At 40.0% G+C, this 18227-nt stretch overlaps 1 protein-coding gene across 11 annotated transcripts in view; it reads right to left on the reverse strand.

Annotated features, from left to right (window-relative positions):
• RBMS1 (RNA binding motif single stranded interacting protein 1) overlaps nt 1–18227 on the reverse strand; it is a 147461-nt gene that overhangs the window by 61306 nt on the left and 67928 nt on the right. For 8 of the 11 annotated variants that reach the window (XM_075093285.1, XM_075093287.1, XM_075093294.1 and 5 more), the window contains one exon: nt 3822–3997. In XM_075093285.1, coding sequence (XP_074949386.1) covers nt 3822–3997 — 176 coding nt within the window. The remainder of the gene's footprint in view (nt 1–3821; nt 3998–18227) is intronic. The other 3 variants (XM_075093288.1, XM_075093286.1, XM_075093289.1) reach the window with 1 other exon arrangement.

Consider the following 18227-nt stretch of genomic DNA (forward strand, 5'->3'; position numbering starts at 1 on the left):
AAGTACAATTAAAGCCTAAATAACGTATTCATAAGCAAAAAGCCAACACAACAGCTGAAGGAGGCACATCATGCAAGTATCGATAGCCACACTGGGAGAAGGGAGTACAACTAGGCATGGCTGAGACTAACACTGCTCCAGCAATCCTGCAAAACCAGCACTTCATGGCAGAGGTGCGCTCAGCGCAGCAGAGCTCATGCAATGGCACTACGTGGTTTGGGAAAAGAAACTGCACAGCAGAGCCAGGCATCTTCCTGCAGGCTTCTCCAAACTGTGCTCATCGGCTCCTTACTCTCATTTTTCCTTTCCTCTGCTCTCGTCCTTCCATTTAGCTGATCACTCCTGTCTAGCCTCCCACGGGAAAGGCAGTATCCATGGGCCACTGCATCGATTGCTTTGCCTACCCTTACATACCTAATGGAAAGCTCTTGTGGCCAGGACTGACTCACAGTGTCCCCCTGGCACTCTGGGCTCTGCTTCTGGGTTGGCTGTTACGACATGCTTGCGACAAACATAATACCTACCTTATTCTTCTCCACACTTCTGCCTCTGGCACAACTGATATGAAGAAATTTGTTTTCCCAACACAGAACTGGAGTAGCAGGCTCAAGTTTGAATGAACTATTCAGGACGTGGCAGCTTCATTTCCCACAGAAAAGCCAATTATACTGCCTAAAAGTAGTTGTACTCCCAGGTAAGCCTTCACAACAAAATTGTAATTGCTCTTTTCATCTTGGAAAAGAGGAGAAAGCTTCACGTAATAGCGCACCTGAAAGAACTAAGCCAATGAAGGTGGAGAGCGTATACTGGCAAATTGAGCTCTTGCCAGGAAAATACTTTTCCACAAGAATGGTAAACGTTTGCTAACTGTGCTCGTAAATACGGCACAGCTGTGCTACAACAGGAAAGCAAGCCCAACACTTCTATAATTTGATAAGAGGTTTCCCTAGTGATTCACCAAAAATAATTAATCAAAATAAAAACATGGCCAAAATTAGCACTGCTAGCTGTTTGTGAGCGAGAACTAGAGCAATTATACCAACTAAAGCAAATAAAAGTCACTGAACAACCAGACCCACACAGATTTTTCTACCTTGTATTCTACGGGTATCGAAAGCAATATTTCTCTACAATAATCATCACTGAAAAGTTATTTTCAGTATACTATATGATACAAGTCCATGGTGATGGGAGGGAAAATCTGTGCAGATGGGATGTTTCTGGCATTTGTAGTGACAATGATGTTTTTCAACCATTATTGCCTCAACCCACAGGTGTTTTTCTGTCTTGTCTGACAACAGTCAAAAGAGATAAAACAAAAGCCAGTGACCTTTTTCCATACATCCACTGAAAACTGCTTATTGTCAGCCAGCAGGATCATTTCTACAATATGCAGAGCAGCCCTTCTATCCATTCTTAGCATCAAGCACTCCAGTGGACAACCTCTTAGGACAGCAAGATCCACTCTATATGGGGAAAAGGAGTTAAAATTACCCTAAAGCCTCCTAGTAAAATCTTAGGCATTTGGAAAGTTCTAATGAAAATATTTCAGAGATCTGGAGTCAACAGCAGTTTCTTCACTGATTTCTACGTGTCCAAGATTTTATTCTCCTTTTATTTTGTATTGTCTCAGCTTAAACAATGAACATGGCAAGTTCACTTTCAAGAATATCTTGCCCTCTATGTCCTAGAAATTTAGGAAGATTTGTAGGAAGAAAACATTTTGCATCTGAAACTTTCCATAGCCTATAAAAATGGATTCCTGAACTTCTGCAGTCAAGGGAGAGTGTTGTCATTTCTATCTTACTGCAGCATCAAGTTAGTTGCTAAGGGGCTATGCTGGCAGAGAAGCCCAAGGGTCTTAATAGGTTACCCAGATTTTTGAAAGATGTTCCAAGCCTAAAATTTCTGGACCCCTCACTTGGTTCCTCAGCAGAAATGGAGAATTTTGAGATGGCCTCCATTCCTCTCAAGTAAGACGTTTTGGAGAGAAATATCTCAGAAGAAGAAACGCCACAACCTTTCAAGCCTGTAAATTCATATCACAATTGATTTAATAACTTCATGGCTGCAGCCCTTGCCTTTTCTTGATTTGCAAAATTCATGCTGTTCCAAATACAATTATATATTGAACAGCAACAACAACCAAATCAGAATCATCGGCTATGCAAGAGGGAAAGGACCCGCGACAGCAAAGTATTGAACATATTTTTTTCTAGAATGCTCGTGAATCGATAACATCTAAGACTGTGCAAACCAAAATGTCTTCAGAAAGAGATTAAGGAGCTATAGTAACCACTGCACAAATAGGAGTTACTGGGCGGCTCCAGTGCAAAATAACTTCACAGCTCTGTCCTAACATAACATGAGTGCGCAGGCCAAGGTTTCTTCATCACTTCAAAAGACAAAAACGGGAAGGAAAAATCCACTACTTTAAAACACACATTTGCAACTAAAATTCAAGTGACAAGAGATCATTGCTGCACGGGAAGCTGTAAAAATGTTTAATTTATCAATGGATCTTTTCACAGATTGATAATCTGTTCTCTTTTCTGTAAAACACATGGATTTCATTTGCTGTTGGGAAAATGACCAAGTGGAAAATTTTTTTCTTTAAAGACCTGACAGCAAGTTGCTTTTATTATAATACTAAGATGACTGATATGTGATTACTACCCTGAAAGTTCAAGTTTTGTTTAAAAAAGAAAAAAAATTATTCTCTATAAATTCACTATCAGATTTTTTTGCAATATTCAAAAAGGTGCCTTATATAAACTGGAATCCAAGGCTTACAGGTTTTCCTAGCTATTTTGCTAACTTGTGTTGTCATCTTGGGCATGTGTTTTTGTATATTCCTAGTTACTTATCTGTTCAACTGAACATAAGATTACTTTGAGAATCTCAGACAGTACTGTTACATACAAATCTTGATGATTCTCCATTCATTCAAGAGATATTTGGGTGTTTCTTAGAGTATTGAAAATTTAGCTAAGTACTTTTGATTTCAAAATAATCCAGAAAGTGCACTATGGATTTTGGAAGTACTAAGGATTTTTTAAATTTTTTAAAACATTTAAGAAACATGATTTTTAACATTGTATCAACACATGATTGCACACTCTTGACATCTGACCCACATTTGAAAGTAACCAAAAGGCATGTGCTGCTGTAAAAATTGAAAAACAAAATCAAAAACTCACACGAGCAAAAAAAAAAATCTCATGTTAACAACACTGCCTGAAAACCTTCTGCTAAGCCAAGTCTACCCAGAACCCCAGCCACTTAGAGAGGGTTCTTATGCAGATCTACTATTTCTAATCATAAATAGAATTGTGCAGTAACGTACAGCCAACATAAATTAGTCAGAAACTAGGACAAGCATTCAAATGCACACTGTAGTTTACAGTGATACAGAACAATTACATGAGAAGTTTCTATCAACAAATTATCTCAGCAGTGAACAGGAGACCCTCTGTTGCAGGTTCTTAATAGCAAGTTTCACATTTAGGTGTTAATTTTCATTTATCTGTGGTTTCAACAGCATCAGGCAACAGTATGGGTGATCACAGTTTTTACTAAAACAATGGGTTGCTTCTATTCACCACTATATTTCAACTTCCTTTGCTTCTCCAAAGCGCCACGTGCATTTTTTCCCTTCCGACTGCCAGGGAAGTTGAAACTTGCCACCTTACCATAGCAAGAGGATTTTTATTTACACATCTGGTTTTTTTCTTCCCTCATAATCCAAACACTCATTTTGTATACCTACTATAAGCTTTTAAGATACAACATTATCATTTATGTTTAAGCATAGTACTTACGGTTGGCATAATTTTACCAGGTCCTGATCAGTGGTGTTTGGAGGCAGTGCTCTGATGTAAAGGTTTGTTTTACTTAATTGATCCCATCCTGAGTTGCTGCTGCTACTACTGTTGTTATTACTGCTGGTGGTGCTGGGACTAGGAGGAGCCATTGGGTGGGCTGGTACAATGGACTGCTGCAAAGAAAAAAGAACATTAGACTAAACTATAGACAGAAATTGCAGCATGCAGATTAGCTTAATCTACAGTAGCCTGTTTACCATTTTGGAGCGCTATGTTAAATCAGTATGGAATTACTCATGCATTTTGAATACACCTGCTTTCACACTACATTTGGGACAGGATTGACAGGCACATTCTGATATATCCAACCACCATCCAAAGCACACTCAATGAACGACATAGGCTCAAAATTATATATAACCTCTGCTGAATATTACTCACAGAATTTTAACACTCTTCAGTGTGGCATCTGATGTGAAAACGAAACAAGAGATTGTTCCTCTAGGTTCCAGCAGGTATAAACTAAGTTGACATCTCTGACTATTTCACATCATAAATGAATTATTGTGGCAGACATGAAGACTATGCTATTTCCTTAACCTATCCAGAAACAAAAATAATTAGAAGCCCCTTCTATATCTCTCCTGGCTTTTAGTACTTCACATAGTACCACCGTTGTTTTTTTTAAAGATAGAGAGGGAGCACAGACAGCTTAAGGACCAGACTTTAAATTAAATGTGTGCCTTGGCAGAACTTTTATACTGCCACTGATCTCAGCATTTGTGGATTACTTCAAGGGTGTCAAAGAAAGAGATCCTATGTAATGGCAAAAAAATCAAGTTTCAAAACAGATAGGCACATAAGCACTTCTACCCAATCCTCAAGGTATCTAATGCTATTGCTCTTAAAATCAGGCCCTAATAAAAACATCCTAGAGAAAATCTGCAGTAGAGCTTTCTTAATCATTTGCATTAACAACAGTATAGCAGGACACTGTCCAGAAAGCATTATGAATAGATCTGTGGTGTTGTAAGACAGGAATACTTTAACGAATATACTAGAGACTAAAGTTGCCAGTAAAAGTCTTGTGACTACAAGGTTTTCACAGACAAAAAGAACAGGCTGCATGTGGCCCCTTTCCTGCAAAAGCCTGAGCCTCCACGGCTCAAGTTCATCGCAAAGAACCGCCCTGTGAACTGCAGAGGAAAGGCACAGTAGGGGGAGAAGGAAAAAAAAAAAAGTGGAATATAAAGTGAGATGTCAGTGTAGACTCACTTGTTCCCGCCCTGGTGCCACCCTCTTCTTTGGACTAGTACAAACAGTTGTGTAGCCACAGCCTGAACCAAAAAAATTATCTTTCCTGATCTGTTTCACCACATGTGGTTTTGTGCTACGCAAAAGCTTTGGCTGTCACAAGGCAGAGGGAACAGGAATGTGTAGGCAGAAAGGAGGGGATTACAGTTTACCTCGGTTTAAAGCATCCATTGAACTACAGCCTTAATACACAAGAAAAGTGAAGCTATTTTGGAGGGAACCTTGGGAAACTGGAATGAAATTACAAGCAGGAGGAAAGTAGAAAGGCATGCCTTCTATCAGATGCTTTATGACAATTTTTGGTTCTTCTGTGTTTACCTAGGAAGGTTTTGAAATCACCCAGTTTGGCATTTTGCAAAGTTTATTATGCAGCAGTAATATCCTGGAACAGCAAACTGCAACACTCACTATAAAAATCAACATTGATAGGTAGAAACGTTGTTGTTGCCTAATTTAATTGAACTGAAAATTACCAAAAAGAATGAAATATATTCCTCATCATTTAACATTTCATCGTTGCCATAGGGTTGGCGGGTTTTTTGTTTGTTCTTAAATAAAGATTTTTAGAAACAGCAAATCGCTTCCAAAAGATTTATACTTGGAGTTGAAGCGCTGATCTAGAATTTCTTCCAGGCATGATTTTAAATGGGGAAAAAGATTAAACCCTCCCTCCGAGTTTGTAATGGAAACACTGACAGATTTTAACTATAGCAGTGCAAGTCAGGCTGTCAGACCATTCTGCTTCCAGTAACACCAGGCAATTATTTTTAGGGTTACAAGCAATGCAGAATGACAGAGCAACTAGTTTCCAAACCTCTTCACAACAAACCAAACAACCTTAGTCTGGCACAGTGCTATTCCTCTCTTCAAAAAGCCTTCAGCAGAGTTCTCAAAACGCAAACAGTGATCAAATGCACAACTGCTGTGCTCCAGGCTTCAAAACATGCATTTCCCTCATGCATGCATGCATGCACAGCTGCCATAAAAGTCAGCATACACGTACCAGTCTTCATCTTAACTGGTAATTACTGTTGGAGACTAAGAGTCTCCAGTCTGTTTTTCAGTATCTTGGGTTTGGTTTTGCTTTTACTTCTTACTATGATTTTGCCTTAAAATCTTTGGTTGTGTCTGTGTGTGTGCAGAGAGCAGGAATCCTAACCCTCTCTTCCTGTAAAAGATAAACACTCCTTTCTGAGAAATTTAAGCTTTTATTTAAACATGAAGATACTGTAGTGCTAGTGATCACATCCAAATATGATGGGAACGTAAATGTGATTACAGTTGTCTTCTTAAGTTTACAGGCAGAAGGTTTTTTCTGTGGAAGAACTGAACTCATACCTTTACCAACCTTAAAAGGCTTTACAAAACAGGTGCCGGGCATACTACAGCTCTCAAACCCTGCAACCCAGCGACACACAGATACCCACTGAAGGGCCAGTGACATCTTAAAGCCATACGACTTAAAACACATTTCTTACATTAAAACCTAATTTTAAAATCTGAATCACTCTTTCCGCTCTGTTCCTCATCAACAACTACTTGTAAAAACTAAATTATAGAGGTCCCTCTTTTGTTCAAAGGGGCTTTTCTTTTCCAGTTACAGTTGCTGCAAAAGGCTCGTCGGCAGTGCAGAGCCTCGCTGCTGTAGCTGGGCTGGCAGAGCCTCCCCCGCTGACAGCGCATGCCAAGAGAAGAGTTTTTCTGCTGGCTTAGTTGCATCACCTCCCCAAACAACATAAGCTAAGCTGATAAAAGTTCTCTCCTGCCGGCACAGCTGCATCCACGCCTGGGGTTTTGCCAACATATCGATGTCAGCAAGGATGTATGACTTTTTTCCACACCCCTGGCTGATACAGTGCTCGCTGGCAAGACATTCTGCAGTGGAGACCTGGCCAAAGTTTGGGTTTGTTTGTTTAGAAACAGCTTTCATGAGCATTAACTGAAAGCTTTTTATAAAACCTGAAATCAATTTTTAAAAGTTTTGTTTTTAAAACTGTAGTCTCGGCTGCAAATTCATATCAAAAGCTCGTAAGATTTTATCATATGGAGTTCACAACAGTTTACAATAATATACATAAAACCACATTCATTAATTTTTTTAACTAATTGCATCATAAATTAAAACACTGAACACAAGTACAGGAGGAATGAATCTAAGTAACAGTACAGTATTTCTTGTGACAATATTCCTTTTCACAAGAAATACAGTTTTCCACACTGGTTTGCCATTTCCTCCTTTGTCTTCACTCCCGAGGGTAATTAGCAATCGTTCCTTCCCCACAGCAGTTTCCTTCCTGTCATCTTCAACAAATATCTAAGCAAAAAAGGCTGGTGACAGAATAATCATCCTATATGCTGTATGATCCCCTCACCCCATTCTGGAGCCAGCTGTGAGGAGCTCCCAACACCCTTGCCTGATCTCCGAGGAACCTTCCCTCCAGCCCTCCACAGCCCAACCACAGTAGTGGGAAAACCACAGGTACTCATTAGGAAAATGAAAAGCTCAGCAATGGAACAGACCCCGTGGAGCACCTTAAACCAAGAAAAAACTGCCTGCCTGCGCTTGCTTCTCAACATAAAACCCAAAGAAGAATAATCACAAGTATTGAAAAACAACTGGAGAATATACTCATCTTTATGAGCCATTCCTGTCCTTATAAACCACTCTATGCTTAAGGACTGAAAGTGAGTCAGAGCAGGATTTTGCCTGCTGAGGGGGAGAAAAATCTCTTCACTGTCAACAGGAGAAAGCCACACAAAAAAATACCCAACCAAAACAAAACTGAACAACCCTGAGAAATTCCTTTGACCTGGGAGTTGAGAGATACTGATCCCTGCTGCCTTCACAGTACGAAAGTCCAAGGGAACTCCAACAAACAGAAGTTAACTTGGATAACGACTGTCCCAAAACAAAGCATGATTATTATGGTAGCAATCCACTTAAGTTTCTAACTTTGTGTAATAAAAGCATGTCTATGACACTATATAACATGCTAGCATTTAATTATGAGTTCCTTTGCTCAGGTAAAATGCCCGATGGGAAAAGTACCATGACTTTTAACAGAGTTAGTTCTCACACATCTACTCTAAACTCAAACCATAAATTACAGCATACATTAACTATTTGATTTAGCCTGAACTGCTACTTGGATCACCTCATAGTTTCAAAATCTTGTCACTGGTGTTTGCCTAGCTTTGTTCAGGTGATTAAGCTTCAAGTACTGCTTACCCTGACTTTGCCTAACCTCCCTGATTTTACTAAACAGCATTTTGAAACAGCACCTTCAGTAACTGGCATTGATATAAATATTACCATACATTCTTGTGGATGTGTGCAACAGTGATAAAACTAGTAAATTACATTAATCTGGAAGATTTCTGGATTAAATTGGGGGCTGATTTTTTATTTATGTATTAATCTACTTAACACAGAGCCTTACACATACAATGAAAGCGAGGGCTCCAGAAAACAGAAGGTGCCACATCTAGTGAAGCAAGACACTGGCACACTTAGTGCACAACTTATGAAACAGGAGGTGGTTTGGAATAAAATAACATCCTGAACAGAAAGAACTCCAAATGTTTAACAGAAATGACTGCTCACTGATGAAGACAGTTACTTTATCACCTTCCTTTAGATCAGGGTTTACTGTTTCCTTATCACTTAGCCTAAGCCTGCAAACGGACAGTTCTAGTGGAGATACCTCTAGTGGAGATAGTGAGTGTCCTGCACTATTGTATTTCATGGTTTTTCCATCATCATGTCTGAAATGTTATGGCAAGCAAAACCGAATTTCTGGAGGCCTCTCCAAGTCCAGTTCTCAGTGGACATGAGTCAACCTGTAGAAACAAAGATCTGCCACTGCTGTATTCACATCTCCTGCCTTAGGGTAGGTTCTCCAACTGTTGTTCTTCAGTCTGTCAGCACTTGTCATAGGAAGATTCAGCAAGTCAGCTGCTTTCTAAGCATTTTCAGGATGATACCAGTACAAAACAAAGAGCATCTCAGAAGCTGGGTCCTCCAGACTCCTGTTGGAAATCTCAGGAGGGAAAAACCACGAGACCTTCCCCCGTTTCCTCCTTTAAACCACCAACATTAACTTCTCTTTGCACAGGTAAAGAAAATGGTCTCACAGAGATACCGCAAGAGTCAACAGGATCAAATCCAGCAAGGGCTGGTTTACTGCACAAGGCTGAGACCATTGATATCATGTCTCATGGTCACAGAGCTATCTGCACACCCAGGATCCAAGCCTATTCCATCTTCCTTTAGATGGTGAAGATGGGTGTTGGTGCTCCATCCCCATGGAGCAGAAACAACTAGGTGCCAGGAAGAGGCAGGACCCTGTGGGTAGAGGCTGGCATCAAGCAGATACTCTCCCTGTTCTGAAATATCACAGACAGCCCAGGAGCACCTGGAGATCCAGCCCTGGGTTTCTCCAAAAAGATCTCTAAACCTTCCATATTTTGGCATGGAAGAGGTATGCCCGAAATACTACAGCTGGCATTATGATAATGATGGGCTGTAATAAACAGGTTGAAAAAGCCCCTCAGCTTTAATTTTATTCCTTAATACATTTCAAGAGGAGCTTTGCATGATAAAAATAGAGGGTTATGCCCTTTTCCTTGCCTATATGTTATAGCCAAGTCCTATGAAAATTGCATTTCTAAATACAACTTAGTCTTCTCCATACTAAAAGGAAATAAAAGGAAACAAAAACATAGCTAGATATCATCACATATCTAAGAAAGGGAAAAGAAGTTATTTTCACTTTGCCTTTTTTAAATTTTTAATATTGTCTTAAGTCTGTTGCTTTAACTAATTTGAGCCATCTCACCAGTAAGAATGAGAAACATTTCCAGCAACATCCAAGAAGGCAATCAATACCCCTGTTTTTTGAGCCATTTAAGAAGCCCTTCCTTGAAATACAGAAATGCAGGACTGAGCAAGTGCTTTTCTCAGCTTCTTTTTTAAAATATATTCATGGAGAGTGGCTCTATCAGCAATGAAACAGACAAAGTCTAGCATGAATCCTTAGTCACAACTCAGATGTTCCTAACTGTTTCACCTCTAGACTATTCTGATTATAACCCAAGCTCTCTCTGCACTGACAGCTATTTTGCTTCCTCTTCCTCAGGATGTTGAGAGGACAAAGCACCCTTCACAGTAACAGAGCAGGACTAAACTTGCTCTCACCAGAAAGCAACGATTACTAACAATGGAAAGTACAGAAGTAAACCATTCCAGCTTGTTACAAAACGTCACATTCCCATATTTTTACATCTGATATTATTTAAAGTATACATACCACTGCTTAATACAACAGCAATATTCTGCTAGTAATGAAACAAAGCACCAAATCTATGTATTTTCTTTTTATGAAGACACTTAAAGTAGAAGCATAATCCAGGCCACATTAAGTATACGACAAACCCCACACTGATGCTACCAAACAGTTTCTTCTCCAAGAAGAGGGTGTTTTGTCATTATTTAAAAAAAAAAAAAACACCAAAAAACCCCCACACCTCTAACTTGGAGATGGCAGGAGAGGTTGCAACAACAGAGCAAGCAATGGATGCAGGAAGCTCCTGATTCAGGTGGCTCTTCTAAAGCCTCAGATAATGAAAAAGCTTCAAAGTTCCCAGGGCTCACCTACTGCATTGACTTTATCCCATCAGGGATTTTTAAGTGCTCCACTGACTCCCCTACTCCAGAGACAAATAAAAGGTGCTGGATACATGAAACTATCCACACCACAGCACAAAAGGTATCACAAAGGAGAGGAATGAAAGTGCTGAACTGGGCTATGTCCTGTTCCTTTGCAGATGCATTCAACCCTCCTCCCTTCTACTTGCTCATCATGAATCACAGTATCCTCTTCCCTCTCAGTTTTATACCTGGATTCCCTGGACAATCCTCTGAAGCAATACATTGGTACCATGCCCTAGCCATGACAGAATTAGACACATCTAATGCAAAATATTTGAGTTTCAGTTTGTGAAATTTGAGGAGGCTGCAGCAATCCAACAGCTAGTCTATGTTAAAGAATAGTAAAAGAAAGTCAAGACACTGAAGTACCTGAAGAAAGAAAGCTTGGTACTAAGATCTACCAGACAAAAAAAGCATGTACATGTTTTTGTGGTTAGCCCTTCATTGAGCAATAGACACAAAAGAATTCACTACCAACTTCCTTCTGGACTCTAATAAATACACAGACCTATTTCCTCCAGTGAAACCAGCCAAGGCTTTTGCTCAGGATCCAGAGGAAAAAAAAAAAGGTACTGAATCCCTAGACAATCTTAAAGTTTTTGTTCCAGCCTAAGGATTCAAATTACAATTAGAAGAAAACACATCCATTTTCAGGGAAGCTTAACTCACATACTAATGGGTTCATGCAAGCCTCTGAAAGACAGCAAGTCCAGCACATGAAACTGAATACAGATAATAAAAATAATTCCTCCCTTGCATTATACATCTGTTGGTACACTTTAATAGCAGGGCACAAAATCTTACAATGTTCTCCACAACAGGAAACATCGAAGATATTGTTGGTAGGAGAAACGCTTCAACTGAAACAGCAACTAACTTCAAAACTCCTGTTATGCAGTAGATAAGACTAGACCAGGGATGGTTACATCAGAGCTGGCAAATCACATACAGCTCAGAGGCACTTCAATGACAGCTCAGAAGACAGTACTTACATACCCTAAGTCAAAAATTAGTATGTTCTTATGTCTCGGGTTGTGTCATGGTAGAGGGGCAACACTGGGTCATATGATAGCAGGAAGTTCCTCCATAGTGGCATGGGCTGTATTTCCAGTGGAGTCCATGAAATGCTAGTGATAAGCATGTGGAAGGTTTCTTAGAGCACTGAAGGCAGCAGCTATGAGGTTTAAGAGGAAAATTGCAGAAAAAAGTGCATATGCCTCTTAGACAGATGACTATGACAGTGCTGACAGCATTAAGAGGTTCAGAGACCCCTGAACTAGAAGGTCATAGTGGTCCCTTCTCACTGTATATGACTCTGCTTAAGCATTTATTAAACAGGAAATTTGTACTCACTACCACCATTTAAACACTCTTCAGGTGTCAGCCCAAAACAAATGAAAAATCAAGGAAAAGAACAAGTAATCAGGGAATTGTTCTACTTCACTAAAGTTGCTGAATTCCCAGGACATGAAAGAAACATCCAGCCAAACTGCAGCTAGCACATATAGAATTCCTATAAATAGTTTCACTTCTCTGTCAGACATTAAATGTTTTGTAATTTTTCTTAATTTTTTTTTTTTTTTTAAAAGGGGAAGCAGAGGACCCAGGGAATTTCACAGCAGTCAGCTCAACTTCAATTCCCGGAAATATTCTGGAACAAATTATTGAACAATCAGTTTAAAAAAATCTAGAAAATAACAATGATAAAAACCCAGACAGAACAGATCTGTCAAAAACAGATCACACTAAAAAAAATTTCTTCACTGCCAGTGCAACCAGCTTGTGGATAAGGCAGAAGCAGTAAATATCTAGACATCTTTACTGAGACTTCTGAAACCATCCCATGTGATATTTTCATCAACAAAATAAGGAAATACTGCCTAGATCAGCAGTTCCCTTTCTAACGCACCCTGCAGCAGAAAGCGAGGTGTGGACTGGAGTGGAGCACAAGCTAATAAACTCATTAGTTTCTCAGCATGCATTGTCATGGGAGGGGAGGAAGCAGAGCAAAAGGCACACTGAAAGGCATCATCAATCCTATCACTTCCTCCTCCTCCCTAGGCCTCAAATTCACAGTGCTTCTGAACCTTTTTAGGTTTAACCACTGCTTAATAAAGGTACCCTAAGCAAGGCTGAAGATCTGAAGGTGCACTAGTACCTCAAAGTAGAAAATACTGCTCTGATTAAGATAGAGTTCTATCTTTTTTTTTTAAAGAAAAATTAAAAACAATCAGATATCTACCATATAAAAAAATACAAAGGAAAAATGGCAATTACTTTTTATTATTCATGGAATCTGGAAATAAGTGTACTGAGATCTAAAATAAATAATATGTATTATCCTCTCACTGCATTTATATAGTGCAATGGGAAGAGTAATGGCAGCACCACCAGGCTGGACTTAAAATGTATGAAAAATGAGATCTAGATTTATCCTGGATTTTTTTCTGGCTCCCATGTAGGAAAATAAGAGACAGCAGGTAACCATTTCTCTTATGCGAATCTTGCAAAACTAAGCTCTGGCAGTGAGACTTTCCTGCATCACACAAAGGCAGTTACTTCTGTTCAGAGGACAGACTCTTCTATTAGAAGAATGCAGATCTCCAAATCAGCTGCTATTTTGTTCACTTTTTTGTCATTGCCTGTGGTGAACTTTTACCTCTAGTACCAACGAATGGGGCCATGGGCAATATTAAATATGATCGAAAACCTTCTGTTTTCAAGTACTTCTATTTACGATATGTTAAAATGCATATTTTTATGGGCATAGGTATAAGTCCTTAATTTCATAAAGTAGTAAATATGCAATATTCATGAGGCCATCCTCTTTTCTTAACAATTATGGATGCCATCCATCATTGTACTTTGCCGGTTAGTCCAGCTAAGTCTATGTATCTCATAGAGCTGTTGTTGATGAGTCTAAGTACCGTGCTAAAAAATAGCACAGTACAGACACATAGATACTCACTTTCGCTTATTCAGAGAACGGCTTGTGGCAGTACAGTAAAAAAATAAAATACATTTGGCCGATCTTTAGTTCTTTAAGATAATAGGAAAGGAAATGTTTTATTTTGAAAAGTTAAAAACTCTGCAGAAAAGTTTCTAAAGTACTATTTACTGTTCTTCCATACTGTATTAGATATCTGATACGCTCTTGCAAGTATTGTCTCTTACTTAACAAGTATCACAGGTTTCATGAAGCCCATAGGAGAACTCTGCAGGTTTTTATTTCAGCTTTTTTTTTATAGGGTTTTTTTTTTTGTTATCTTTTTAAAAACTTTTTTTTTCCCAAAAAAACCCTACAATTTCACCATTCTCCTCATCTGGCTACCCCCTATCCACCCTCCCTCCATAGACAGCAATGATAGGATAGAAAAGGCACTGCATCGAAGATACATGTCAAAAGCAGCATCTGCTTTTTTGGCAAACTCCACGCTGTTGGTGGCATTGGAATTATTGCTATACTGTTTGTCACAGGGTTAGACCACAGATGGCTCTTTTGGCTGACATGGGATGCGCTATGTCATTTCTGTTTATTCAAGTTAAAAAATAAATTGAAGAACTTGTGCCCGACCATGCGTGAGGGAGTCAATTCCTATGAAAATCCCTTTGTCTGCGATTGCTGGTTCCTTATGGGCAGTGTAGTACACCCAGCGCAGCAGCAGAAGTGTTACTGTGTATCCCTTTACTCTATTTAAAAAAACAAAGAATGTACGTTCTCTTTGGTAAGGCCACCTTTCCATTAGGCCAGTATTTAATAGGTAGTCCAGTGCAATATAGCCCAGCCTATTCCTACTTCTCCTGCTGCATTCTTTGACAACATAGATGGGACAGTGCAGGCAGCTGGCTCTGGCCCTTTCTTCTACATTCCTAAACCTTAATCTTTCCCTGACAGACCTACACCCACTTCACTGCAGCCAGCGTCTCTAGCTGGAGAAAAGGTAGCATGTCAAAAAAAAAACCCAACCCTGTAGAAAAAGAAGCCAGTTTTGTAAGACTCCATCATCAAGACTGAATGCAGATTAGATATTTTATTCTTCCTACTCTGTTTGCAGATGTTTTTCCTTTTCTAATTGTCTAATGCATTTCTAGATCTCCAGGGCTAACTACTGTAGAGGTACCAGCAAAGAACAAGCCAGCGTAGATATACCGCACAAGTACACCATAAAGATTATTGTAACGCTGACACCAAGAAGGTCCAACTCTGTTGCTCAGCAGCTTGTTATGTGCCTATGCCAAGTTACAGTTAAACTGACTTCAGTGAGAATGACTCCTCCAGGAGCTGGGCATCAGGAAAACATACTCCGAGCATCACTGTCCTTCCCAGTTATTCCACTGCAAGTATTTCCATAGTCCTTTACAGGATTTGCCATAGAAGCGAGTTCAGCATGATCTGTGCTGAACCGAAGTTTCTTTCGTCTTTTTTCACTGACTTTTGAAATTTGAGAAAGTGCCTGTGTGGTTCTTATATTCTGCGATATGATAAACTGCAGCTGATACAATTCATTATAATCAACACATTGGAAGAAGATATACACAATATTGCTGGTAAAGTATTAAAGCAAATCTCAGGTATAACTAGGAAAGCACATACCTCATTCAAGAAACACTAACAGTGCAGATTAAATAGAACTTCAGGATTTCTTACCCCACTGCCTTCTATACACTGCACTCACATAAAGATACTTATACAATTATATCAGCACAGGTTGAAGTGACTGTCAACTAAATTTCAGCAGAAATGGAATTAAGAGTTTGTGCTAAATTTGTCATGGTATTTTGACATTCAAAGAGTCCATGGTTGAGACCACATTGTTGCAAGTGGTGTATGTACACACACACACGTACATACATTTATATATACACACATATATATAGACTGACACTGAACTTGCAGCTATCTTTATGGCAGGGTGACCACACCTCCATAAATGTGATTCTCCCCCACAACAAAAACACCAAACTGAACAGAAGCAGCCAAGTACTACGAAGTTAGCAATGTAGCCATTTTCAGAACAAGGGCAAGATCAATAGCAACTTTTTAAGTCAGACTCATTATATAAGTTGTCAGTTTTCTGCATTTGCACACATCGCCCTAGCTCCACTCTCACCCAGTGGTTCTGCACTCGTTTACACAGCTAAAACACTGTCCAAGAGTTTTATACATTTCAACATTGTATAGAACTGACAGAGCAGAAGATACTTCTCAACATAGGGTTTTTCTATAGAGTACCAGGGAGCAAACTCTGCTTGGTTTGCACGCTGCAACACGTATACCAATTTTCTCTAGATTTTAACGAGACCACGTGTAACATGTACAAGACTGCAAATGAAATTTCCAAACTCTTCTAAACAACTCTTGAGACTTTACACGGCTTCCTAAAATAAAGTGTACAATCTCATTAGATAAGAACTGGAGTGAACTTCATTGCTTTTAAAATGCTTGTGTCCTGCATCTTTTCCCATTTGGGAGGGGAGTGTTGCAAACCCCACGCAGACCTCGGTGTGGGTGCCTGGCTGCAATGCCAGTAGCGTGGGTGTGACATGGCAGTATTACTTAAAGATTTTCATTAATGCAACTATATCAGTGCAGTTACGTGCATGCTGGTAACTCCAGGATGGACTAGCTGTTTGCCAAATTCTCAGGGAAGGCAATGAATACTGCGATACTTCAAGTATGCTTTATAGCCAGCAAAAGTCATTTAAGGCTGGGGGCTGAACTACTGGAAAGCGGCTCTGTTGAGAAGGACCTGGGAGTGCTGGTGGACAGCAAGCTGACCATGAGGCAGCAATGAGCCCTTGTGGCCAAGGAGGCCGACAGTATCCTGGGCTGCATTAAAAGGAGTGTGGCCAGCAGGTTGAGAGAGGTTATCCTCCCCCTCTACACTCTGCCCTAGTGAGGCCACAGTTGGAGTACTGTGTCCAGTTTTGGGTCCCCCAGTTTAAGAAGGACAGGGAACTGCTTGAGCAAGTCCAGCGGAGAGCTACCAAGATGATCAGGGGACTGGAGCATCTCCCTTATGTGGAACGGCTGAGGGTCTTGGGTTTGTTTAGCCTGGAGAAGGCTGAGGAGGGATTTCATAAATACCTATAAATATCTAAAGGGTGCATGTCAAGAGGATGGGACCGGACTCTTTTCAGTGGTGCCCAATGACAGGCTAAGGGGCAATGGGCACAACTTGGAACACAGGAAGTTCCACCCCAATATGAGAAAAAACTTCTTTCCTGTGAGGGTGCCAGAGCAGTGGCACAGGCTGCCCAGGGAGGTTGTGGAGTCTCCTTCCCTGGAGACGTTCAAAACCCACCTGGACATGTTCCTGTGCCCCCTGCTCTGGGTGTGCCTGCTCAAGCAGGGGGGTTGGACAAGACGATCTCCAGAGGTCCCTTCCAACCCCTACCATTCTGTGAGTCTGTGAAAAAGAGGGAGTGGTCTGTCATGCCCAGAATGATTTGTACAGCTTTCTCCTATGTAGCACATGGAGATTTGCCTGCACACAGGCACCACAGAACAAACTGCAATTAGTTTAGCATGGCAAAAGCAGCTACGTTTAACCCCTGGGAAGGACAAAAACAAGAACAGCTCATACAGCCAATGAAAGGTTCAGACAGATATCAAACATTACTTATCCTGCAGCTATTATTAATACAGAAAATGCTGCTAAAATGGTCCAGACAACTTAAGATGTCCCCAGCTGATCATGAAGCACTAACAGCAGAAAATGCTGCTTGATGAGTAGCAAGAAATTATGAATGTTTCTCTGACTTCTTATCACCATCCTGCCCCCTTGCCCTTAAAAAGTGTGTGAGTATACACACATAAAGCAGTTTTATCTACACATTCTTTTAGATTTCCGTATCCCTCTACTCAAACATTGAGTTATATTACAGGTTGTTTGAACACTGAGGACTCATAGTATTATGCACTTTCTACTTTTCCCTTCCACAAGCTTTTATGGCATGCTTTCTTGAAACTATGTGCTACGAAGAATACAAGGAAAATATTGACATGTGGATTATTTTCACCTGGAAAAGACAAGGAAGTCATATTTTTTTGTCTCTAGACATCTCCAAATTCCTAACTTGCAACTGTAGCTTGGTTTAGCTTTCTAGTAGAAGGAAGCATTTTCTTCTCACATTTCCAGTCAGTACGCCTTTTGCATCTCACAGTACTCTGTGATCATGCCCTCCAACGACTTTTTTGTTGCTTGACAATTTTTATGCACAAGAACAGAAAAAAAGCATGTACTTTGTTTCTTTAAGGATAGTTTCAGATGTTACAGTAATACAAATATCACTTCTTTCATTAGCAACGTACTTAATGGAGAGATCATTTTTCCAGCACCATTTGAGGACTAGGATACACCAGAACACAATGCTTA

Source organism: Phalacrocorax aristotelis, chromosome 5 (assembly GCF_949628215.1).
Source record: "Phalacrocorax aristotelis chromosome 5, bGulAri2.1, whole genome shotgun sequence".
Taxonomy (NCBI): Eukaryota; Metazoa; Chordata; class Aves; order Suliformes; family Phalacrocoracidae; genus Phalacrocorax; species Phalacrocorax aristotelis.